The sequence below is a fragment of the Chanodichthys erythropterus genome, chromosome 2 (assembly GCF_024489055.1).
Source record: "Chanodichthys erythropterus isolate Z2021 chromosome 2, ASM2448905v1, whole genome shotgun sequence".
NCBI lineage: Eukaryota > Metazoa > Chordata > Actinopteri > Cypriniformes > Xenocyprididae > Chanodichthys > Chanodichthys erythropterus.
The window spans coordinates 28,752,056-28,778,564 of record NC_090222.1 but is presented as its reverse complement, the minus strand read 5'-3'; the positions used below and the strand labels follow the sequence as shown (position 1 = coordinate 28,778,564).

At 37.2% G+C, this 26,509-nt stretch overlaps 1 protein-coding gene across 7 annotated transcripts in view; it reads left to right on the top strand.

Moving 5' to 3' along the window:
• The window catches only part of galnt1 (UDP-N-acetyl-alpha-D-galactosamine:polypeptide N-acetylgalactosaminyltransferase 1), a 124,118-nt gene that overhangs the window by 83,972 nt on the left and 13,637 nt on the right, over positions 1 to 26,509 (top strand). For 6 of the 7 annotated variants that reach the window (XM_067408292.1, XM_067408277.1, XM_067408264.1 and 3 more), the window contains 6 exons: positions 5,449 to 5,615; positions 17,432 to 17,639; positions 19,365 to 19,535; positions 21,708 to 21,825; positions 21,958 to 22,138; positions 25,105 to 25,244. In XM_067408292.1, coding sequence (XP_067264393.1) covers positions 5,449 to 5,615; positions 17,432 to 17,639; positions 19,365 to 19,535; positions 21,708 to 21,825; positions 21,958 to 22,138; positions 25,105 to 25,244 — 985 coding nt within the window. Of the gene's footprint in view, positions 1 to 5,448; positions 5,616 to 8,946; positions 9,264 to 17,431; positions 17,640 to 19,364; positions 19,536 to 21,707; positions 21,826 to 21,957; positions 22,139 to 25,104; positions 25,245 to 26,509 lie in introns of those variants that run through there. The other variant, XM_067408301.1, reaches the window with a different exon arrangement.

Sequence of the window (26,509 nt, the reverse complement as noted above, 5' to 3'; positions counted from 1 at the left end):
ACAGAGTGATTAGGATGATTAGGAAAGAATATGCCACCGCTACGTATACATTACGCCTCCACTGTCGTTTTGCTTTGTATTTAAATAAAAAACATTTAATTCAGTTGGATAACGGACGCCGCCGCTCCATATTTACAGAGTTACACGCGGTCGTTGAAAGTGAAAGTAAACATAAGCGCGTATTCAAACGCGATCTCAATACCCCGCATTTTGAAAGCGGCTCCCTGATGCATACAGATATCTCTCAATATGAAAGCTATCTTAGGCTGGGCAGTGTAGTTGTAACCATCTCTCAGCTCTGTATCAAAGAAAAATGTGGTCTTATTTGCATGACTGACATGAAAACGAATTACAGTTTTCTCTTAATCTTATTAAGCACAAACAGTAAGGTTTCATTTGTTAACATTAGTTAATGCACTGTAAACTATGAACTAAAAATTAATGACTATTTTTATTAACTAACATATATGTTAGTTAATAAAATAAACAAAGATTAATAAATACTGTAGCAAATATATTGCTCATTGTTAGTTGATGTTGGTTAATACATTAATGTTAATAAACGAGACCTTATTGTAAAGTGTTACCATTTTTATTTATACTGTTTTTATTTCTATGATCAGTTTGTGGAAAGGAGTTCAGTTAGGAGGTCTAAAGTTGTAGAAGCTCATAAATCATGTACAGTAAGGCCTGAAGAGACTGAAATCATACAGAAGAGAAGTCAGTCAGTTGAGTTAGAAGCAAAACCTTTTACAGTACTTGAGTATTGTTGTCTTTTACTGCATATGATAATTTATACTCAGAAAGTAGAACTGAAATGACATTCATTACAAGATGATTAGTTAAAACATTTCAAATACACCTGCAGAATATTTTTTCTAGTCATGATTTCACCATTGAGGATTTCTTAAAAATAGTGTGTAAAAATCTTGTCTCATCTCGTCTCGTCTCGTGAACTCAGTCTCGAGTCTCGTCTCATCTCGTGAGATACCGGTCTCGTCACACCCCTATTTATTACTGTATTCGCGGAGACAAAAGAGCCGTCGCTATTTTCATTTTGAAACACTTGCACTTATAGTTGAGAGCTCGGGAGGGCAGGGAGCGAGAGATTTAAAGGGGCCGCGCAGCCTGAATCGGTGCATAGTTAATGATGCCCCAAAATAGGCAGTTAAAAAAAATAAAAAAAATAAATCTATGGGGTATTTTGAGCTGAAACTTCACAGACACATTCAGGGGACACCTTAGACTTATATTTTGAAAAGACATTCTATGGCACCTTTAACATTTTAAAAGAAGTCTCTTCTGCTCAATTCAAAATAGCTGTTTTCTATTTTAATACATTTTAAAATGTAATTTATTCCTGTAATGACAAAGATGAATTTTCAGGAGCCAATACTTCAGTCTTTAATGTCACATGATTCTTCAGAAATCATTCTCATATGCCAATTCGGTGCTCAAGTAACATTTCTTATAATTATAATTATTATATTATCGATTTTGAAAACAGTTGCGTTGCTTAATATTTTTGTGAAAGCTGATAAACAGCTGATAAATTGATGTAACAATGTAAAAGTCTTTACTGCCACTTTTGATCAATCTAATGTGTCCTTGCTGAATAAATGTATTAATTTCCTTCTAAAAGAAATCTTACTGACCCCAAACTTTTAAATGTCGACAGAAAATGAAAGGTCTGCGTGGGTAAAAAATGTGGCTTCACGACCTATTTAAAGTTTATTTCAGTCCTATATTGCCCTTTGTCTACAATGATTTTGACATTTATAGTCTGTGTTTTGGATTATGAAGCCAGCCTATTTTTATGTTCTGTTTTGATTCTGTTCTTTGATATGATGAAGGCGCTGGTCAGAGAGATTTGGATTGTGTGTGTGTGTGTGTTTGAGATTACAATGACTTTGAGAACTGATGACTAACTGATCCTGTGTGTCCTCTGGCTGTTATCTCTGCTTTAGAGGGAGAGGAAAAGTAGAAGAGAAAGGCTGTCCTCAATTGTTCCTCCCAGACACACACACAGCTGAAAATGTGTGTAAAATCACATTGAGCTGCATCATTGCACTCAATCGAGTAGGATGTCCTGTAAATGACTGAATAACTACAGCTCACATTCTTCTTCCTCTGCATGTCTCTTTCTCTCTTTTTGATTTGGCCTGAGGAGTCTGATAAAAAAAAAAAAATATCCAGTATAATAATGTGTGCGTGTGTGTGATGGAAGAGTTCTGCAGTCCTACGGCTGTTTTTGTCTCTTTCTGATTGCACCAAATATATCCAATTATTCCTGGGGCCTGAGAAATGTGATTGTGTGCGTATCTGGTGTCTCTGAGGGTTTGTGTGAGCATGTGTGTGTGTTTTGATTCCTTCCATCTTTTGATCAGCCACTCTTTTCCACATTGTCGCAGCTATTTTAGCCTGATTTAGACTTTGCTCTTGCGCACACACTTACAATACATGCATACGCACACAAGCCATGGCCAGGCATATGCTACCTCACCCACTCAGCTCACTCACACTTTGATGGTGTCTGTACTGATTGGAGGGAAAGGAAGGAAGCATGATCTCCCTGCTTTACAAAATTGATTTTCATAGAGAGACAGAAAATCTAGGAGAACGGACACCAAGGAATGAGAGTGAAATCTGTGCTTCATTTTAATCAAGCAGGTAGCAGGGTTGACCAATGAGAAACCTCGGCTGCAAATTAAACCATTGTCTGGGGTCCTGAGAGTCGACATCAGGTTAATGAATTTAAAAAGAGCAGTCTGAGTGTGTCTGTGTGTTTCCGGATGATGAGTTTAAGAAAGATGGGGCCAGGAGGGGCTGTGTTACTGCAGTGATGGGACATGATGGACTACAACCTCTCACCTTTATTTAATTAATGGTGTGTGTGTGATTGCGAATAGTTTGGAAGGTATTTTGTGCCTCTAAAGTTTTAGGGCCCTATTTTAACGTATTTAGGGCCCTATTTTTCTGAAGTTCATGGCACTTTGGTGTGTCCGAATCCACTTTTGCTAGTTTAACGACGGAAAAAAATAAACCAATCAGAGTGTCATCTCCCATTCCCCTTTAAAAGCCAGGTGCACTTGCACCATGGCGGATTGCTATTTACATGGTGGAATATAGACACCCTCAATCTGATGAGTCATTTTAAAAACATGTGTGTATTTTCACAATTGGTCAAATTATTAGCCAGTTTCTTTCGTCATTACTGCAAATAGGTAATTCTGATACATGCAGTGACTATCCATTATGACATGCAGGCATTTTTGAATGAATGAATGAATGAATGAATGAGGCTTTATATAGCGCTTTCATATGTACTACTGTACACCCAAAGCGCTTTACAATCATATCAGGGGTCTCTCCTCATCCACCACCAGTGTGCAGCATCCACTTGGATGATGCGACGGCAGCCACAGTACAACGGCGCCAGTGCGCTCACCACACACCAGCTTTAGGTGGAGAGGAGAGACAGTGAAAGAGCCAATTCAATGGATGGGGATTATTTTTATCTTTATGTATACAATAATAATCTTTTACATTGTAATCCTTTTATTTTTAATATTTGGCATGTTTGTGTGTGTAACAAGCAGAGTGTACACGCGTTGTGCACCCGCCTATAGGCGCATATTACTAATGTGTCCTTTAAAAAAAAAATTTAAATACTGCACCACTGACTTTAGACCAGGTTTTTGTTGGTCAATGGCGCAGTCATTTTCAGTTTCCTCAAAATAGCAACATGCCAACAGTGCGCCTGAACACACCTCGTTTTCAGACCAGCACGCCCACGGGCGAACAGATGGGTGCAAGTGCATTTGCTATTTAAACAATGTGGGCGCTGGATATGAAAATGAATATTGTGTCGGGCTGAAACTTGCAAAAAACACTTGCGTCGCATTGCGGCAGGTGTATGATAGGGCCCATTATGTTATTGTTTTTTTTGGAGAGTTGTGCTTATATTTTCCCTCTGAATGTGGTGTTGTGCTTGATGTTATGTCTTTTTGGGTGATCGCAGGCCAGAATCCCCCAGCTGTGCCAGGGCAAACAGGAAATGAGGCAGGAAGTGAAAGCGTGTGTCCCACTTTAGCCCTCCAGATACAACAAACACTGACTTTCCTGTTCCTACCATAGCATAGACTGGCACAGTGACCTGTGCTTACATAATCAGCAAACACTCAACACATTCTCTGAACCCACCCACAACCCCACAAATGACCAATGAGTGCCCTTTCTCTGGCTGACTGACAGAGATTTAGACCAATGAGAAAGTAGAGGAATAGAATGTTTATGGGAACAAATGTTGGAAAAACGTTCTTATCGCCTACAATAAAAAATGGTGAGTGAGAAAAATACAATACAAAACAAACCATAATGCAAATGGAGTAAACAAGTAATATTAACAAATAAAATTCAATAAACATAAGAATAAAATAACAGTACAGAGTAAACTAAGAAAGTCCCTAACAATGAAATTAACAAAGAAATTGATAAATTAAGTAAAATTAATTAAACAGAACATTCTACGGTTCTACGGTCCCCATAAATGGACATGGTGATGCAGATGAAATTGAGATGGGAGAAAAGTTATATTTCAGATATGTTCCATTCCATTGAGAAAGTTTGTGCTCGCTTGCAAAACTTTTGAATTCTTTACAAGTGAATGCAAACTTTCTTGGTGGAACACAAAACTTTTAAGAGCGAATGCAAAATGTCTTTGGAGAGTGCAATACTTCTGTGAGTGCGCAAAAGCATTTTATACTTTTATGCTAATATGCAATAGGAAATAAAGCAGGAATGCTAATATGCATTTTATGCTAATATGCAAAAGTGTATTATTCTTTCACCATGTTCCTTTACAGACTTTATATAGTTCAATTAAAAACCAAATGAAATTGAAGTCTTAAGACACTTACTGAAAATATTCCCTTTCTCATTTATGCAACTTTTACATTCCCATATTAAAATCTGGTTTGTCGTCATCGTTTATGAGATGTAAGAACTGTACCTTTAAAAAGAACGAGCTAAAATGAAGACTTGAAAAAAGTGCTAACAGCAGTAATAATACATCTCTTTCTTGTCTCTGTTGGTGAATGCTCATAGCTCATTCACACTGAAGTTTACACCCTACAAGTAAGGTGTCACCAAACCTGCAAAAGTCATAAACATTCATTTAGATTCTGTCATCATTTATTCCAGTGTCAACTGTTTTTAGAGCTCCTCACACTGGATGAGATGCGTTCGCAGTCTCTTCAGCGGCTCTCCACTTACCGCTTCTCCATAACAGCCTGTGTGTTTCTGATAAGTGCTAATCTCCTCTCATCTCATACAGCTCTCTGCTGCTCTCCAGACCCTGTCTGGGCTCAGGAGGGGAGAGAATTTCAGAGAATGTAGCCGTTTAAATATTTTTATCGTCCATTGTCATTGGTTCTGTGTGTTTTGCAGGTGTAAAACAAAGGTGTATCCAGACGGTCTTCCACGCACCAGTGTGGTGATCGTGTTCCATAATGAAGCGTGGACCACACTGCTCCGAACAGTTCACAGCGTCATCGACAGGTCTCCGAGACACCTGCTAGAGGAAATCGTGCTAGTGGATGATGCCAGTGAGAGAGGTGAGTGTGTGTGCAGGTCAGGTTTTGGGGACTAAATGTTCCCACAAGTATAATAAAACCTGAAATTACCTACATTTAGCATGTTTACAACTTTGTAAACATGCTAAATAATGTCTTAAAGAAAATGTAAAAATGCAGGGTTAGGGGATGGATTATCTCTGTATAACAATTATAGAGGTCAATGAAAAGTCCCCACCATGAGATCAAAAACAAAAATGTGTTCTGGTTTGACCTACATTATGAGGACACAAAGTCCTTATATTGTGGTGTGTATTCAGGTTTCAGGCCACGTCCCCTACATAATGAGGACATGCCGATGTCCTTGTAATTCAAAATGCTAATTAAACAAATTATTTTTTATTAAAAATGTAAAAATGCAGAACGTTTTCTGTGATGGGTAGGTTTAGGAGTAGTCATTAGTTCAGTATAAAAACCATTAATCCTATAGAATGTCCTCATAATGATAAGTTTACCAACATGTCTGTGTTTTCTGAAACCCTTTCTTGTTGGTTGAAGCGAGTTTAGTTCACACAAAAATAAAAATGGTCATAATTTTCTCACCCTCATGTTGTTAAAACCCTGTATGACTTTCTTCTATGGAACATAAAAAGAGATACAGTACCTATAGAAAATCATCATACCCCTTTGAAATAGTTACTTAATTTGTCGTACAGCCTGAAATAAAAACCCATTTAAAAAATCTTTTTTTCCAGCTTTATTTTGCCTTACAACATCAAAGTAATGAAAGAAAAAGGCAAAAAATGAAAAACTAGAATAACAGGGTTGGAAAATTCATCAATCCCCTGATTTAATACTTCGTAGAGCCACCTTTTGCTTTAATTACGGCCATTAATCTTTTTGGATATGCCTGTACTAGCCTTGCACACATAGATTGGGGAATATTTGCCCATTCTTCCTTGCAGAAGTGCTTAGGTTCAGGCAAAAAAGAAGAGAAACTTCCCCACAACATAATGCTGCTACCACCATGTTTCACAGTAGATATTGCTGTGTTTGCTTTTTGCCAAACATGGAGCTGAAATAAAGAAGCCTTTCCTGAAAAAGTGCCGCACTCAATCTCGTTTGCGCTATGCAAAAACACACTTGGAAGACTGATGCCATCTGGCAAAAGGTGATATGGTCTGATGAGACCAAATTGACCTTTTTGGACTGAACTCCAAGCATTATGTTTGGTGAAAAGCAAATACTGCACACCACCCAAAACACACCATACCCACTAAAGCCTGATGGTGGTGGCAGCATTATGTTGTGGGGGTGTTTCTCTTCAGCAGGGACTGGGCGATTGGTCAGGATAGAAGGGAAAATGGATATCCAAATTCTTGAGGACAGCTGAAATGGGCAGGCCATTCACCTTTCCACACAACAGTAATCCTAAACATACCGCCAAAAGAACATTGCAAAGGATTGGAAGGTGAATGTCCTTGAGTGGCCAAATCAGACCCCTGACTTAAATCTGATGGATGGACTTGACGAGAGCCGTCCATTTTTGATTTCAGGCTGTACGACAAATAAAGTAACTATTTTAAAGGGGTATGATGGCTTTCTATAGGCACTGTATTTTAAAGAATGTTCATGCTGCTCTTTTCTGTAGAATTAACGGTTTCAAAGCTACAAAAATAGTCTATACAATGTGTATCTTATATTCCAAGTATTTTGAAGCAATGTTATTGCTTCTAAATTTCAGAACAGAAAGAAATGAAGCCTTTTTTTATGAAAAACTTTCCTTAAAAAATCTTGTTGAAAGGCATTCAGTTCCATTGTATGTAAAGGAGCCACATACACATTGTACTATAAAATTCTTCTTTCACATTCTACCAAAGAATAGTTAAAGGTTGCGTAAGAGTGAGGAAGTATTAGCAGAATTTTCCACTTGGGATGAACTGTCGCTTTAAAGTTACAATGTAATGGAAGTACCAACAGTTAAATTGACTATTGGTAAAGAAAAAATATAGGATTGATGGAGACAGATCTAAAAGTGAGCTTTAGGTTGATTGTAAGAAACGGGCAGGGTTTAAGTGGACTAAATCTGTCGTTTTACTCAAAGATCGAGTAATGTTATTTTGATTATGAATCATTCACAATATGATCTATTTAAAAAAAAAAATGGATAAGGTGAATTTCCATTTCATGCTGACAGATGTTTGTGGTGCTAAGTACTGAGAGGAGAGAATGATAGCACAGAAATCTAAATAAATGCTCTCACACAGATCTCTGAGTTAACTTGAGGACATTGTGCTGCAGCGCTCCAGAGATAATGACATGGTTTTGTTTCCACTCTTTGAAAATGCCTGTATCATGTCAGCTCTGCTTTCAGTACGTGTATGTGTGTGTTTGTGTGCAGTAAAATGGAACAGAACACATCTGGAGGAAAAAGATGGCCGGTGACCTTGTTGCATATTAACGTCAAAGATGAAATGTGATTTACGCACTGTAAAGCGAGCGTGTTTGTTAAAGCAGATTGATACAGGGAGAGAAAGTGAGTGTATGTTAACTCTGCCTAGCTCTATTGTGTGTCATCTTCTGTGTGTGGGTTTGCAGCTTTAGTCTTTGTCATTATCTGCACTAACCTGTAATTTGGCTAGATTATGAGATTAGTGGATTAGTAGGTGTAATGAATACACACCTGGAATTATATTATCATTAACTCACACATAGACACACTCACTTATACACTAATGTTAAAAGTAGGGGTCTTGTGACAGCCATCAGTATTTTACCATAGAGATCCGCGATATATTGTTAACATATCTGTTATCGGACAATATTATAGATTTAAAAAAAAAAAATGTATTGATAATAGTCGATATTGATTATTTAATTTTGCATGCTTAATTTCTTCTATTTTTACATTTAGATTACCTTTGACATCATCTAACACTCACCTAAAGTCTTTAAAAATATTAATAGTTTAATAACACTGTATATATAATTTTGTGTAATGCAAATCTGTAAATGAATGCATTAATGTTGTGATATATATAAATTCACTTATAGCATTTAAAAAAAATTTAATTATTTAGACAATTTAAAAAAAATGTTTGGACAAAGTTTAATTAATATTGGCCATTTATCAGTTATCAGCTTTAACATTAAAATAATTATTGCCTTTTTGGTATTGACCAGTTTTTTATTATAAGTCTGTATTTTTGAATATGCAAATTAAAAAATTAAAAAATTGAGATAAAGAAAAAGTTCAAAGGCTTTGAGCTTTGTCACATTTCTAGCTCTTTCATATACTGTGCATCTCATCCACTGTGGTTTAAATTTTATTAACTCCTAAATAATATATACATTAGTCTATTGAGATTAACCCTTCACTGTAAAACTGTCGAAATGACTCATTTCAAATGATAAATCAAATTATCATATGTATTTCTACTGCTCTGCAAGGATGCGTGGAAAATCAGATTTTGCCGTGTCGTACTTATTAGTGTAATTATTCAATCCAGGTGTAGACAGACCTGCGCTTGATTCTACCTGCATTTTTTTCCATAGCACTGAATCATTTTCTCTGCCACTGCACTGCCGTTGCTTCTCCCTGCATTGAAGTTAACAGAGACCTGCTGAATGTCAAGACAGTGACACGACCAGGCACGCAGAACATTTATGAAGTATAGTAAAACAAAGACAGTGAGTAAAAATGTGTCTGTTCAGCATTTTTTGTCATAAATTGTAGAGAAATGAAGCAACAGTAAAGCTATATATGTTAGTTCAACTGAATCAGACAACTGAAATAGTTTTTGATGGGTCATGTTGTTTCCTATTGATTGTTAAATTTAAAGAGAGCTTAGAGATGTGAGGTAAGAAGATAAATTATATTGTATATTCGAATTGTAATTTTATTAAGCAAAAAACTCAGCCTTTTTGTCCACACAATAAAAGTGGGGACCAAAACAACATGGATCCATCACTGTGTGGACCAACCCCCCCCCCCCCCAGATATTTTTCAAATTGTCTTCTTTTATATACTGGATATAAAGTCATACAGGTTTGGAACAACACAAGATTGAGTAAATGACAGAATGTCTTTAAAAGATTAACTTGGTTGAGACATAAAGTAGCAATATTTACTAAACCAACATATTTTCATATGTTTTAAGTTCATTTTCGTAGGTTGGGTTGAGAGTCCCACCAAGTGTTTTTGCACATACAATCCTGGTTTTGTCACTGACTCTGAGTGACCCGAGAGGTCAGGAGTGTTTCGGCTGACTGTAGAAATTTGCCTCTTGCTGTCAGTGGTCTCGATGGCAGCTGCTTTGGAGTGTCTCTGACCTCTGCATACATGACCTCTATGTGACTCTGTTGCCCTCGGCATCATTGCCATGGCTGCCGAAAGCCCTGCACGGGTGCTCCATGTGACCCAGCTCGGGGTGGACAGCTCCGAGGTGAACATTCACTCACAAACACAGACAGCAGCCAACGAGACCGCTGACAGCACTGTGATGTGTTGACACACACAAACTTACATAAACACCCACACCCAGCTCTGTTAGAAAACTTGCTGTTACTGCGTTAACAGGATGAGAAGAGGAATGAAACAAGATTAGGAATGTTGCGAGCTAGATTCAAACCCACGTTGTCTGTATTAATAACGCAACTCAATTTTCAAGTTCACTAGGTCAGGGTTTTCCCAAACTGGAGTTTGTGAGTGAAATGTATTTTGTGAGATGATTTTAAAAAAAAAAGAAAAAAAAAGATAAATTTAAATAAATGATTTCTTTATAATTAATTTATAATTTAAATAAAATACTTTAAAAAATAAAATAATATGTTTATTAAATTTTTTATTGGTATTTTATTGTCCACACATGAATCAAAAACAACCAGTGTGTTGCACACACAAGCCATAAACAAAACCAAATCAAACCTAATAATAATAATAATAATAATTATAAAGAAATACATATGCAGTATGTTCTTTATAACACAATGGAGGAAAACAATAAAAAACAAATATCCATCAATGTACATCAATTATATTGATGGATTTTTTTTTTTTTTTACGTCATGTGACCAACCGACATCAGAGAACCACAAAAATGTAAATGTGTTTTTAAATCACTGAAATATTAACTTAAAATATGGATTTCACGTAAATATTTAGTTCAAAGTGGTTTTGGAACTTTGACAACAAAAATAGCTGGAAATCCCTGCTCTAGGCTATTACAATAGGAGTAACATTCTTAATGTGCAGTAGTTTGAGACATATAACAGATTTTGTTCTGTACTATATCAGTGAATATCTGCTCACTTCAAACCTTCATTCAATGGAAACGCTGACCGTACAGTTTCAGAAGAGCACTTTATCTGAAGGACACACTACAGAAAAAGCTTCATCCTCTTTTTTCACTGTGGCCTTCATATTTTTTTCATTGTATTGATTCTCTCGTTCTTTCAAGGTTCCTCTTTGTATTTATTTTGCTCTCTTTTAGTTATCTGATATATGTTTTGTATTGGAAGGTAAATAGTAAATTTAACTGCAAGTAATAAGATCCGTCTTTTCCTCATTAGCGGTTTCACAGGTGTGTGTCTGCCTTGTAGTATTTTGAGCATGTATGTTAGTTCATATTGCGTCTGTGTTGTTGACTACATGAATCTGAGTACACTTCTTGGGGTTTATTTTCACTCCAAGGCTAAAGTTAGCAAGAGACTTTGTTACTGTACTGTATGTGTGTTTGTATTCTCAGTAGGCTATGTGTATATTTAATGTGTTTGTGTGTGGGTCAGGATTTTTCCTACACTGTGTGGTCCAAATGTCCCTACAATGACAAATCTGAAATCACCTAAATTTTGGGGACCATATTCAAAAATGTTTTAATGAATATTCTGTCATCATATACTCACCCTCATGTTGTTCCCAACCTATGACCTTTTCCCTGCAGATTAAAAGACAGTATTTTGAAGAACGTTTTAACTTGTTTTGTCCAACCAAGGAAAGTCATTGGGGTCCATTTGTTGTTTCTGGACCCAATTGAATTCATTTTGCTCACATTTATTGTTGTTCATCAATTTTTTTGTGATTTAAATCAAGTAATTTTAGTTTAGTAGTTTGTCATACCACAGAAAAATGTGTTATTAACCACCAGGCAAATTTAAATGATTAAAAAAATCACTAAGTAAATGAAATAAGTTATCAAAATTGTGAAAAATAAGCAGTATTCTCTGCTCTCAATCGCTGTGGGCGTGTCCGCTGTCTGCGCTGAAACCACACCCACTCGTGAGAGCTGCCGTCTCAAATTACTTGTTTAATGAGTCAAACATTCTGATGCATATAAACAAAAGAATCACGTTAGAGGGTTACTGTGGACTACCTACTAAATATAACGTAAGCTTATGCACACAAGGCAACATACACTCATTGGTGGGCATGTACTGCCGACTGTTGTCGACAGATGTCGGCGCCGCGAGACGGGAGGATGAAGGCCGGGATGGGAGAGACTCTGTCCGGCCCCGTATCAGAATGAAGGCCGAGGCGGGAGATAGTCTGTTCAGCCCCATTCACCAATAACAGCAGATTATCAGTGAATCCCAGTGAAAGTTCTCTGATGAAAGTTTATAAAACTATCCAGTGTAAAATGATCACTGCAGAGACTAAATGAATCCACAACTTCTTCATATCATCGTTTTTAAGAAATTTAAATAAGGAGACCGAGCTGTTTTGTGTATTATTTCAACCAGGTAATATGCATTTGCGTAACGAAGCTAGCAAAATGTAGGCTGTATAACTAACGGTAATGAGCGATAACTAACGGTAATGAGTTTGAGCGAGCCGCTGTAGCGCTAGGGGCGGCGCGATGCTCGGTGCGTCATCGACAGTTATATATTGTTAGGGGCGGGGCCATGCTCGGTGCGTCATTGACAGTTATATATTGTTAGGGGCGGCGCGATGCTCGGTGCGTCATCGACAGTTATATATTGTTAGGGGCGGGGCCATGCTCGGTGCGTCATTGACAGTTATATATTGTTAGGGGCGGGGCCATGCTCGGTGCGTCATTGACAGTTATATATTGTTAGGGGCGGGGCCATGCTCGGTGCGTCATCGACAGTTATATATTGTTAGTGGCGGCGCGATGCTCGGTGCGTCATCGACAGTTATATATTGTTAGGGGCGGGGCCATGCTCGGTGCGTCATTGACAGTTATATATTGTTAGGGGCGGGGCCATGCTCGGTGCGTCATCGACAGTTATATATGCTCGTGGGCTTCAGTGCGTCATCAAACCCCTGTTTTAGCTCCACCCAAAAAATCCTGAACACAGAATTGGTGAAAAAACGTTTTAACGCTTCACAATTCAGTACTACAGAGTTCACAATTTTTGTAATGTGTTTCAGCAATACATTTGTAACATTTATAATGTGTTTAGAAACAATTCTCAGAATTGACTTTAAGGGCGAAAAATTTCAAATCAAATTCGGTTTCAAGTTATATTCGCAGCGTTGACCAATACAAAGTGACTTCGGTATATGCTGTTGCTTCATACAATATATACTCTAAACTATTGAAAATGGACAATTGATATTTTGTCTGTGAAATTTCACTAAAAAAATTAGCTGCTTTTCACTGTTTTGACAAATAACATACAAAATATATGTGTGATCTTAACCATAAATGAATGTTGATGCTTCAGTCTTATCTTTACGTGTCTGAACATAGTTTAAATAATCTTGTCAGGCCATTCAGTGGCTTTCAGCTAGCTTATTTGATTAAAACAGAAAGCACTGATATTCCACACCAGTGACTGGAAGATATTTTTTAGTATTTTAAGATGGCTGCTGCAGCTGAGGAAGTTGGATATTTTGTCTTTTGAAATTTCACTAAAAAAATTTGATCCTTTTCACTGTTTTGACAAAAAACATACTGGAACATTTTTCAAAATATTTTTTCTTTTGTGTTTCACAGAAGAAAGTTATACAGGTTTGGAATGACATGAGGGTTAGTAAAAGATGATGGAATGTTAATTTTGGGGTGAACTATCCCTTTAAGATCAGGTAGGGGGATCAAAAACATTACCTCAGTATAAAAGCTATAAAAGTCAATGGAAAGTGCCCACCGTGACAGAAAAAGCGCAGCTGGAATAACTGTAGCCACATCAGAATTCAGTCTGTGGGTGAGAGACTGCAGAGACGTTGACAGAGTGTTCATCCAGGAGTACTTTGAAGCATCATTGAGGCATCACACACACACACACACACACACACACAAAACACTCGTGTCTAACCATTGCGACATTTTGACAGATGCAAAAAAGACACATCGATGTCTTCTTCTCTCACTCCGTCACGCGCACACACATGCGCTAGTTCATTCGGTAATAGATTGACTGCGCAGGTCACGTCCTGCATAAGAATAGCTGCCAGCCCCCCTCCTCCCTCATTTGTGCTAATCTGCTGCTCCTGTGGAGAGATAAAGACCCAAATTCTTCCTCTCATCTTCCTGACGCTCAATTTTGTCCTCTAATGATGTCCTCTCTTGTTCTCCTCCTCTCTCTTTCCGCCCACTCTCTTTTTCTCCTCTTTATTTCCACTTAAACGTCTAGAGGAATACGGCAGGATATTGATTAACGTGTGCATAGATTTGCTCACGTGTCTGCAGAGTGTCTGCATGAGTGTTCATTTGAGTGGAGCATCTACTGGACTTGTTTTAAACAACATGTAATGGAGTTCGCAATGCCTATAATTTCCATAATGTGATATGTTTGCACCTTTAAGTGGGAAATATTGTAGGATGGAACTTACATCTTGTCAGGTTGTCTCTGTGTGATGGAGTTAAAAAGAGAAACATCACAAGAGAATAACATGAAAACAGAAGTAAACGTTTCTTTTTGTTTCTGGAGCGTTTTAAGGGGGGTCGCTGGCATGAGAAATCCCTGCTGCTCCTGCTGTCTTTGTAGTTAAGAGCTTTCTGTTCTGTTCCACATATCGCACCTCAAATAAAGCATGAGAGAGCAGATAAACCCTCTGTGAGACTGCGTTGCACAGACATGTCCTCCTGTCAGATCTCCTAAAGGCTTATGATTGGATCTGTGGGTGTGTTTGACATATATAGATTTTTTGGGACAGATTTGGACCTGTGTACAGATTTTTTTTTGTTGCTTTCATTAAAGGAATGTCTCATGAAAATTCTGTCATGTAGCCTACTCACTCTCATGTTGTTCAGAACCAGCATTTTTCTTTTTCTTTTTGAAATGCAGTTATTTTTACGCAAGTCCAGGAAAATGTCCTTACGCATGTATTTTTCAATGAAATGCAGGTGAGTGGGAACTGGGGCTGCATCTCTTTTCACAGTCATTGTTTGGAAATGAGTGTAATCAAAGTCCCTTTCAAGGAAATTCTGTTCACTCGACGGCCATATTTGCAAAACCTCCGGCCAGCTATTTTGGGCATCCAAGACCAAGTCCTGTCTATTTGAATGGGGGAATCCTGAAATCTCAAAAACTGCTTGGCGAACTCACAATTAAATAATATATTTCAATTCAGAAACAAAATCTTACATGAAATATCCCATAAATGTTGTTTCTTATGCTCAAATAAATGTAAAAAGCTTATTTTTCAGGCTAGACGAGCCAATGCGCATGTGCAGTCCTAAGCTTGAGTCTCAGGTTTCTATGGAGCCTCTAACGGCAGTTGCAGTGATGAAATGACTTTATCAATCAGCGATTGGCTCTTTTACTTAAAAGGCGGGATGTATTCCGCCATATTGCGCGTTGCAGTTTCTCCCATTCATAACTAAAAAGAGTGAACCATCTTTCTATATCTATAGTCTTTGGCATAATGGACACTCTGTAAAGTAATTTTGTTATCCACAAACGGAAAAGAAGAACAAAATTTCAAGGAACATGAGGGTGAGAAAATGTCACAATTACCACTGTGATGCTTCAAAAAGTTCATAAAGAGATCATACAACTAATCCATATAAATTGCATGGTTTAGTCCAAATTCTCTGAAGAGACTTGATCACTTTATAGGATCGACAGATTGAATTTAGGCGTATATTTAATTCATAACTAAAAAAGTTTGAAAACAATGTAACTGTAAATGAGCGTTGATGTTCCACAGGCTTCTTCTGTATTGTTTCACAGTTTCAGTCTTATCTTTATGTGTCTGAACATAGTTTAAAGGTGCCCTAGAATTAAAAATTGAATTTATCTTGGCATAGTTAAATGTACATGGAAATGACATACAGTGAGTCTCAAACTCCATTGTTTCCTCCTTCTTATATAAATCTCATTTGTTTAAAAGACCTCCGAAGAACAAGCGAATCTCAACACCGACTGTTACGTAACAGATAATTACGTGTACGCCCCCAATAATTGCATATACCAGCCCATGATTGAGGCATTACACAAGGGCAGCCAGTATTAACGTCTGGATCTGTGCACAGCTGAATCATCAGACTAGGTAAGCAAGCAAGAACAATAGCGAAAAATGGCAGATGGAGCAATAATAACATGATGACATGATCCATGATAACATGATATTTTTTGTGATATTTGTAATTTGTCTTTCTAAATGTTTCGTTAGCATGTTGCTAATGTACTGTTAAATGTGGTTAAATTTACCATTGTTTCTTACTGTATTCACGGAGACAAGAGAGCCGTTGATATTTTCATTTTTAAACACTTGCAGTCTGTATAATTCATAAACACAACTTCATTCTTTATAAATCTCTCCAACAGTGTGTAATGTTAGCTTTAGCCACGGAGCACAGCCTCAAACTCATTCAGAATCAAATGTAAACATCCAAATAAATACAATACTCACATAATCCGACGCATACATGCAGCATGCATGACGAACACTTTGTAAAGATCCATTTTGAGGGTTATATTAGCTGTGTAAACTTTGTTTATGCACTGTTTAAGGCAAGCGTGAGCTCCGGGGGCAAAGAGCGCAAGCATTTAAAGGGGCCGCAGCATGAATTGGCGCATTTCTAATTTATGCCCCAAAATAGGCAGTTAAAAAAATTAATTAAAAAAAATCTATGGGGTATTTTGAGCTGAAACTTCAGACACATTCAGGGGACACCTTAGACTTATATTACATCTTATAAAAAAACGTTCGATGGCACCTTTAAATAATCTTGTCAGGCCATTCAGTGGCTTTCAGCTAGCTTATTTGTTTAAAACAGAAAGCACTGATATCCCACACCAGTGACTGGAAGATCAGTATTTTAAGATGGCTGCTGCAGCTGAGGATGTTGATCCACATGAGTCGAGAGCCGTGTTAAAGCGAGGAGTCATTGGCAGCGTGAACTGAACCGCCCACAGCAGATGCTGATGTAGAGCAATACTTGATTAAAGATTGAAGTGGGGGAAAATTGATAAAGAAAGGTTTCCTATACATTGCCAAGACCAGGAATGTGCCCTCTCACACACCTTTTTGGGCAGTAATCATTATATTTCAAGAGCTTTGCTTTATTTAGCCGTTTGGGAAAAAAGCCTCAGTCGACTGGAGGCATTCCCAGGAGTTGGTTAGATGTAATCAGCAAATCAGTTACGAATGTTGCCTCACCTACTGTTATTAATATTCATGAGCTATATAAGATTGATAATGTGCCTCACCCAACTTTACAGATTGTGCCTTAGTCCCTGGCTAAAACGTGTATTCGATGTATGTGTTTGCATCTGGAAGATATTATTTTTAGAGCATTTTCTCTTTGCTAAACATCCACTGATGAATAATAGAAGGAAATTATAATTTTTAATATATGCAAAGTCACATCCTCCCCAAGTTACCTATATATAATTCTTTTTTATGTGGAGCCAGTGTATAATTGTTTGTTACCTCTGTGTCCATGTAGACTTTCTGAAGCGGCAGTTGGAGCAGTATGTGCGGAAGTTGGAGGTGCCGGTCAGGGTGGTACGGATGGAGCAGCGCTCGGGCCTGATTCGCGCTCGGTTGAAGGGGGCGTCCATCTCCACAGGTCAGGTGATTACCTTTCTGGATGCCCACTGTGAGTGCACCACCGGCTGGCTTGAGCCTCTCCTTGCCCGCATCAAACTTGACAAGTAAGCACTTCTACTTCAAAAAATGCAATACTTTAAGGTATTTAATTATTTAAAAAATATATTATTAAAAGAAATGTTAACTGAATATACTACATATTACATATTAATGAATATATTTTCTTTTGGAGTTGGTAAGGTTAGTGTTATGGTGTTTTAGGGTAAAAGCTAATTTCTAGTCTGTAGTAATTATAATTAGCTTTATAGAAAAACATTTTAAAAGGTTAGTTCACCCATAAATGAAATTTCTGTCATTAATTACTCACCCTCATGTCGTTCGAACCACTGTAGTCACATTGACTATTTTAATGATGTCTTTACTACTTTTCTGGACCTTGAATGTGGAAATTACATTGCTTTCTATGGGGGATAAAAAAAAAAAAAAACCTCTAGGATTTCATCAAAAATATCTTAATTTGTGTTCTGAAGATAAACAAAGGTCTTACGGGTTTGGAACGACATAAGGGTGAGTAATTAATGACAGAAATTTTTCAGATTTTCCATCCCAATTTTGTCTGATTTTTCCATCCCAATGTTCTCTCCATATTTACAGTTCTTTGCAGTCTTTAGCCACTGCCTATGACATGCTGTGTCCTTCACTGGAAACTGAAAATAAGTCACTCCAGCTAAACGTTTGAATTCTTGCACTCGGGAACAATACAAGTCCACACCATTATGACTAAAAGTTTGCCAAGTAGTATTTCAAGCAAGGTGGTATTTGACTCTGGTCAAGTGTATCCATAGCAGACTGGTGGGAGTTTTCCAACTTATTTGGCTAAAGGGAAGGCAACAGCCTTCTCTGTTTTCTCTAGTCAGATAACACTGATATATATAGTATACATATCAGAAAAAAATAAAAATTCAGCATAAATACTATTATAAAGACTTAGAAGAACCTCAAAAGAAGACTTTGGAGACTTTTTTTTTTTGCGTCAGTGGTTGAGAAATAGCATACCACTCACTAGTCGATAAATATCTCACACATATATGCGGTCACAAACACAAAAATGTTACACCCAGCACATGCCTTTCATTTAATTTCTGCAATTTGTGGTGGAACATAAAAACAAACCAGTCATTTTCACTCTCACTTTTTTTCTTCCCTTTTGGCATGTTGGTTTGCAAAGAGCAGAGCGATCAATAGCTCTTAGAGTTTATTTTTTTCCCAGTGCTTTATTACATTTTTGTAGTTTGGTTTCACCTCAGGCTACATTTGTGCCTGAAATGGAAAACTTGTAGGGTATATAAACATGAACTCATTTTTATCTGATTTTGATTCTTTGAGGATGTATGTGCAGAGCATATCTCCTCTCTTCTAAACATACGCACATGCCCACATACACATGCTGATTCTCTGTGTTGTGTTGCCCCGGGCTGCCTGTTGGGGCATCATTAGCAGATGAAGATTCAGTCTGCTGAATTTAGGAGAGGAAAGTGTGCCTGCAGTGCGTGTGTGTGTGTGTGTTATCCATCCTCATTGCCTGGGTTAGCATCACAGTGGGCTGCTTGGTGCTGATTGATGACACAAGTTTAGCAAGACGTCCCCTCTGATTTGTGTCTGCATCTGTTTGAGTAAAGAGAGGTATGTCTGGCGTGTGCCTGCTGAATTCAAAATAAAAAGGGGCATTCTGTGGCGGATAGAACTCATTTATTCAGGTAGTTGAGGTTGTCTTTGTGAAAGCAGTGAAAGTGCACAGCTAATGTCAACTGTGTGTTTGTGTTTCATAGGAAAACGGTAGTGTGTCCCATCATTGACGTGATCAGTGATGACACATTTGAGTACATGGCAGGGTCTGATATGACATATGGTGGGTTCAACTGGAAGCTGAACTTCCGCTGGTATCCGGTACCACAGAGAGAGATGGACCGCAGGAAAGGAGACAGAACGCTGCCTGTCAGGTAAAAACAAAAATGCTTATTATGCCGTCAGGCTAGTAGATCAAGATTAAATAGGATGGGACACTGTAAGGTTTATCATGGCTAAGTCAAATGTCCATCATAGAATTACCTTCCTTACTAGTCTTATAGAGATTGTTGACCTAAAAAATAAAAGTTCTGTCATTATTCACTCACACACCTGTCTTTCCAAACCTCTATGCTTTTATCTTTTCCCATGAAACGCAAAAGGAAAATACGCACAAAGGACAAACACACAAAAACCAGCATAAAAGTTCTCTATGCTTCTTGTGTGCTATATTCTAAATCTTCAAAAGTAAGATAAGTAAGCTTTTTTCACATGAAATTAATCTTTTATTCAGCAAGAAGGCATTAAATTTATCAAAAGTAATGTAAAGTTACTTTGATGTAATGACATTTAGAATAAATTCTATTTAATAAATGCTGAACTTTCTGTTCATCAAAGAAGACTAAAGAATGTTTCATGGCTTCTACAAAAATAGTGAGCAGCACAAGAGTTTTCTACATCGAAAGTAATAAGAAATGTTACTTGAGCACCAAATAAGCATACTTGAATGATTTTGGAAGGATTACGTGACACTGGAGTAATGGCTGCTGCAAATAAAAATATATATATTTTAAATTTTAATAATATTACAAAATATTAATGTTCTTACTGTATTTATGTTGAAATAAATACAGCCATGGTAAGGCAAAAGAGATGTTCGAAATTAAAATCATAATATTTTCCTCCAGTGAGATATTTAGACTGGCTTGAGATTACATAACAGAGGTTTTTATGAAAAATATTTATATATTAAATTATGTAGTGTTTCCATGGGCAGCAGTCATTATTGTGAAATATTTGAATGATGAATGCTGGGATTGACTGTTCAGAAATCTAGAAGTACTCTAGAGACCTGTATAATAAAAATTATGGGAAGATTGTGTATTTTCAGTGTAAAAAATTAACAGAAGTAAATTTAATAGCAGTTTTTATTATCTCCTTTTGGATTAACTATTTGACCAGACAGCAAAGAGTTAAGACATTGTAACACAAAATTAAACATTCAAAGCAAGCATTGTTATGGCCATGTGACAACAATGTAGTATACTACTTTTTGTAATTGTTTGTCACATAATACATTCGGTTTCACATACCTTTTTTTTTTTTTTTTAAAGTAGTAAGCGGTACAGTGTGCACGGTACATTAGTATTCCCTTCAGAGGCGCAATTTATCATCCTTTTAGAAACCTTTTTCCATTTTTAACAGACTGTTATAGATAGGACTGAAAATAATAAGCGAGAAGAGATATAGATGTCACAACGCAGAACTCACGTTGCCCGCATGAGCACCATGACAGAATGAATCAAAGTATTTGTGTTAACCACTAGGCAATGGCTCATATTTTTAAAAGCCTTTTTTAATGTAAATTCAACATTTATTTTTTTACTTTCCAAAAAGTTATTTTACATGAAACTTAAAGCTATGGAATATAAATGTGTTTCTCCAGCCCTGAGGCTAAACTCTAGAGTTAACACACGGAGGAGGGAGGTTTAATCCACACCGGCACTTTGCCAAGAGGAGAGTGTGTTTACCTGTTCACCTCCTAACTATAGGAACAGACTAGCTCTTAGCTTTCTGCTGCTTGATTTCTTCAGAGATCCTGTGTTTTGCAGAGCTGCACGTTGTTTTTACCAGAATGTTCTGACGCCAGTCCGCTCTGTTTTTGTATTTTTCTCCTCTCACAACCTCTCATTTGCTTCGTCTCCTTTTACTTCAGTGCCTGGTTTTCTGCGCTGCAAAGCAGCATGAAAACAACTTGAGAGCATAACAACAACAAGAGGAAAACACTGTAAATGAGACATGCTACAGGGGATGGATAGAAGCAAAACAGGAAAGAACAGAGGGCGCCTGCCGAGGAAAATGGACAAACAAGAGTGAAAGATATTTAAAGAAGGATATGTTGTTGCCAAAATATGCACATGCAAACATGTCATTTCTGTTGTAGATCTCGCTCCCCTGAGTGACATGCGACGTGCTAGTTTGTGACGGAGTGAAAAGGAGAGGAAGTGCTGCCTTTATAAGAAATGATCATTCCCCGGAAGGGTGTGTTTTTGCATCATAGAATTAAACTCTTGCATGTGTGTTTTTTGTTTTGTATCATCTATCAGGACCCCCACCATGGCAGGTGGTCTCTTCTCCATAGACAGAGATTATTTCCAGGAGATTGGCACATACGATGCAGGCATGGACATCTGGGGAGGAGAAAACCTGGAGATTTCCTTCAGGGTCAGTCTCAAATCATTCAACCACCACCACAATCCTACCCACAGTTCCGCTTTTGCCTATATAATATGCAGTTCTGGTGTTATTGATGATTCGTTCATGCTCTGAGAACTAATATGCTTCTATGTATATCAGATTTGGCAGTGTGGGGGGACGCTTGAGATAGTCACATGTTCTCACGTCGGTCACGTGTTCCGTAAGGCGACGCCGTACACGTTCCCTGGTGGAACTGGGCAAATCATCAACAAGAACAACAGGCGGCTGGCAGAGGTCTGGATGGATGAGTTCAAGAACTTCTTCTACATCATCTCACCTGGTAAATCACATTACATGCTACATATATTCAGCCATACACAAGATGATTAAAAAATAAAGTACTTATGTGTATAACTACGTGGCTATGTGAAATATATTTGGCAGCTTTCTATGTTTATTATGTCAATTTTCCACTGATTTCCATTTGAAATCAACATCTGGGCACTTGCAAGATATTGTCAATATATTCGATAATATCATATCGCCATATCGCCCAGCACTAAGTACGACACAAAATTGCAGTTTTTTGAAATAGCGTTTCCTTATCTTCTCTCTCATTCACGTCTCTTTGTCATTTTCTGTCTCCGTCTGTTTCTATGACTGTCTTTCTATCTCTGTGTCTGTCTCTTTAATGTGGGGGGGGTGTGTGTGTATTATCAGTGCTCTTGGGCACTCGAGCCGTATTGACTCAGAAGGAGATGTTGGATAATAGATATTAATGTCACTGTCAATAGTGTCCAGTGCAGCTCAGGGCTATCTGTGTGACTGTGTGCATATTGTGTTATTCTTCCTCTCCTCTACACAAATGCCTCTGTAGACTCTCTTCTGATTGTTAGTGCTGCAAGGCAAGTGTTTGAACAAAACCCTAACCATAAGATCAAACTTTGACATGTAACTTGTCCTTTAGTGTTTGTGCTACAGACATGAATGATACCCTCAATTCATGCCTCCTGTGAAGGAGAGATGTGCTATTACATCTTTAAGCGATCAGACTTTTATCTGGGGAACAATAAAGCTGTTTAATTGAATGAGAGATATGAAGCATATATAGCACAGTACAGTTTTTTGTTGTAGTCACAGTTTTTTTTTTTTTTTGAAGAAAATATTCTCTACTCACTATGTATTTTAGTCAATGAAATTAACCATTTAGTTGATGAATTGCAATGTGAAACCAAATTTCAAACATTTTATATATTATGATGCACATTTTTCACCCAGTGTTATATTAGGATTTTTTTAAAATACTATTAAAGGTGCCCTAGGACCAGTTTTTACAAGTTGTAATATAAGTCTAAGGTGTCCCCTGAATGTGTCTGTGAAGTTTCAGCTCAAAATACCCCATAGATTTTTTTTAATAAATTTTTTTAACTGCCTATTTTGGGGCATCATTAACTATGCACTGATTCAGGCTGCAGCCCTTTTAAATTGTGCGCTCTCTGCCCCCCGAGCTCTCGACTATATTACAGTGCATTTACAAAGTTCACGCACCTAACTATAACCCTCAAATGGATCTTTACAAAATGTTCGTCATGCATACTGCATGTATGCGTCGGATCATGTGAGTAAAGTATTTATTTGGATGTTTACATTTGATTCTGAATGAGTTTGTTAGTGCTCCGTGGCTAAAGCTAACATTACACACTGTTGGAGAGATTTATAAAGAATGAAGATGTGAAGAATTATGAATTATACAGACTGCAAGTGTTTAAAAATGAAAATAGCGATGGCTCTTGTCTCTGTGAATACAGTAATAAACGATGGTAACTTTAACGACATTTAACAGTACATTAGTAACATGCTAACAAAACATTTAGAAAGACAATTTATAAACATCACTAAAAAATATCATGATATCATGGATCATGTCAGTTATTATTGCTCCATCTGACATTTTTCGCTGTTGTTATTGCTTGCTTACCTAGTCTGATGATTCAGCTGTGCACAGATCCAGATGTTAATACTGGCTGTCCTTGTGTAATGCTTTGAACATGGGCTGGCATATGCAAATATTGGGGGCGTACATATTAATGATCCCGACTGTTACGTAACAGTCAGTGTTATGTTGAGATTCACCTGTTCTTCGGAGGTCTTTTAAACAAATGAGATTTACATAAGAAGGAGGAAACAATGGTGTTTGAGACTCACTGTATGTAATTTTCATGTACTGAACTCTTGTTATTGAACTATGCCAAGGTAAATTCCATTTTTAATTCTAAGGCCCCTTTAAAGTATTTATTCATATTTTGAATTATCGTTTGTTTTTATTAATTTTTTATTAATTTTCATTTTTAGATTTTAGTAATTTTTATTCTTTTTTTTAAATATTTCTGTTTATTTTTGGTAATTTTAGTATTTCAATTTCTATCAGACTTATTTTAAACTTCGTTCTTTAAGTTGTCGTGTAATATTTATATTTTATTTTATTCCATCTTTATTTCAATTAACAAAAATGTCTTTCACTAGTTTTAAGTAAAGGATAATGTACATCCAGCTGGTTATCTCAATATAAAAACCCTGACAGGGTGATCAGGACGTGAAGGGGTCTTGCATCATCCTGAAGGGATTTATTCTGAGATAACAACCCGCTGGATGTACATTATCCTTTACTTATGTGGCTACTTGCCACATAAGTAAAGAATCAGAGACGAAATATTGATCTGAGTCGAAATATTTTACTAGCTATTTAAACGCAAAGCTTCTACAGAGAGAGCAGTTGCTAGCATGGCAAGTTCAAACTAGACGGACATTTAACGTATACGGTACAGTCGCACCACTTATTAAACAGCATTTCGCCACATAAATATACAGATATTGATCTGAGATGGAACTGTTTTAAAATTGTACCTGTTTGCTATTTTATAATCCAACAGTGTACAAAACAATAGTCACGAAATGGCAGAAGCTGCATTTGTATGAAACGAGAGAGCTTATCGGGGAATAACATACCATTGGATGGCGCGATTGACCAATCAGAATCAATTATTCAACAGAGCCGTGTAATAATAACAATAACAACACTGTTTCGCCATGTATTTATTTTCATTGATAATAAATATTTGGCAGTAATTTTGTTGACAAGATTAACAGTGCCACTAAGCAACCACCCCAAACACCCTACAAACCACACTGTGAAGCCATAGCAATCTAGAGCATTAGCAACCACCCAATACGCCATAGAATCATGGTGAATAAAACTAAATGTCTAGGTTTATTCACAAATTTGCATTCTGTGTGTGTTTGTTGCAGGTGTGACTAAAGTGGATTATGGAGACATTTCTACCAGAACATCCCTGAGACAGAGACTGCAGTGTAAGCCGTTTTCCTGGTACCTTGAAAATGTCTACCCAGACTCCCAGATACCGCGTCACTACTACTCGCTAGGAGAGGTCTGTATCTCTCTGTCACACATTCACACACATACACACACACACACACACACATGCTGATAGCAAAAAAGGGAAAGCATTGTATAGTGTGATAAACACATTTCTGAGTGTGTGTTAAAGAAGCACAGGTGTGAATTAACGAGGGACGCTCTTTTTCTCGGGGTTGACAGTGTCACAGGAATTGATTGGGTTTTGTTTTTTTCATTCCAGTCACTGTGTTTTGGAAATGAGAGACATTTATTCTTTCCTAGTCTGCTCTCCCTCTGTCATCGTCTTGTTTCCTTTTCCGTCTCTCACTCTTTCGTTCCATCTGTCCATCGCTGCCTTTCTCTTTATCAGACATTCTTATGAATAAAACATGCATGTCATCTCTGATGTCTGAAACTCTCTGTGAACGGAGTCTTGTCTGTTCTCCTGACTGGTTAAGGCTCTATCTTCCTTGTGCTGTCCACGGTTCATTCCCTTTTAGCTCATCCTTGTCTCTCCTTGCCACTGATGGTGACATTGTGAGGTGTAGGGCAAGACACAGACAGAATAATATATGGAGGATATGACATCACAGTGATGCTCCATGTGTTGCCAGTAAACACTGACCGAGTGTACAGCTATACACTACCGTACAAAAGTTTGGGGTCGAAAAGATTTTTTTTATATTTTTGAAGGAAGTCTTTTATGCTCAGCAAGGCTGCATATATTTGATCAAACAAATACAGTACAAACATCAATATTGTGAGATATTAGTATTACAGTTTTAAATAACTGTTTTCTATTTATAATATATTATATATATATATATATATATATATATATATATATATATATATATATATATATATGTAAATTATTCCTGTGATGGCAAAACTGAGTATTCAGCATCTATTATTCCAGTCTTCAGTGTCACACAGTCCTTCAGAAATCATTCTAATATACTGATTTGGTGCTCAAGAAACATTTCCTATTATTATCCATGTTGAAAACAGTTGTACTGCTTAATATTGTTGCGGAAACCCTGTTATATTATTTTCTAGGAATATTTCATGAATAGAACAGCAATTATTTTAAATAGAATTTTTTGTAATGCTAATCGACATAGCTTTTATCACTGTTTATAAAACGGTTAGTTTCTGTTCTTGATTCTGACTGGTCAATAGCTGTTTAATTCACGATAAAGCACGGCTATGACCGCTTCACCCAACGGTTCTGTGTACACAACACCCTTAGCAACCACTCTTAGCAACGTAAACAGTATGTTCTCAATTGATATT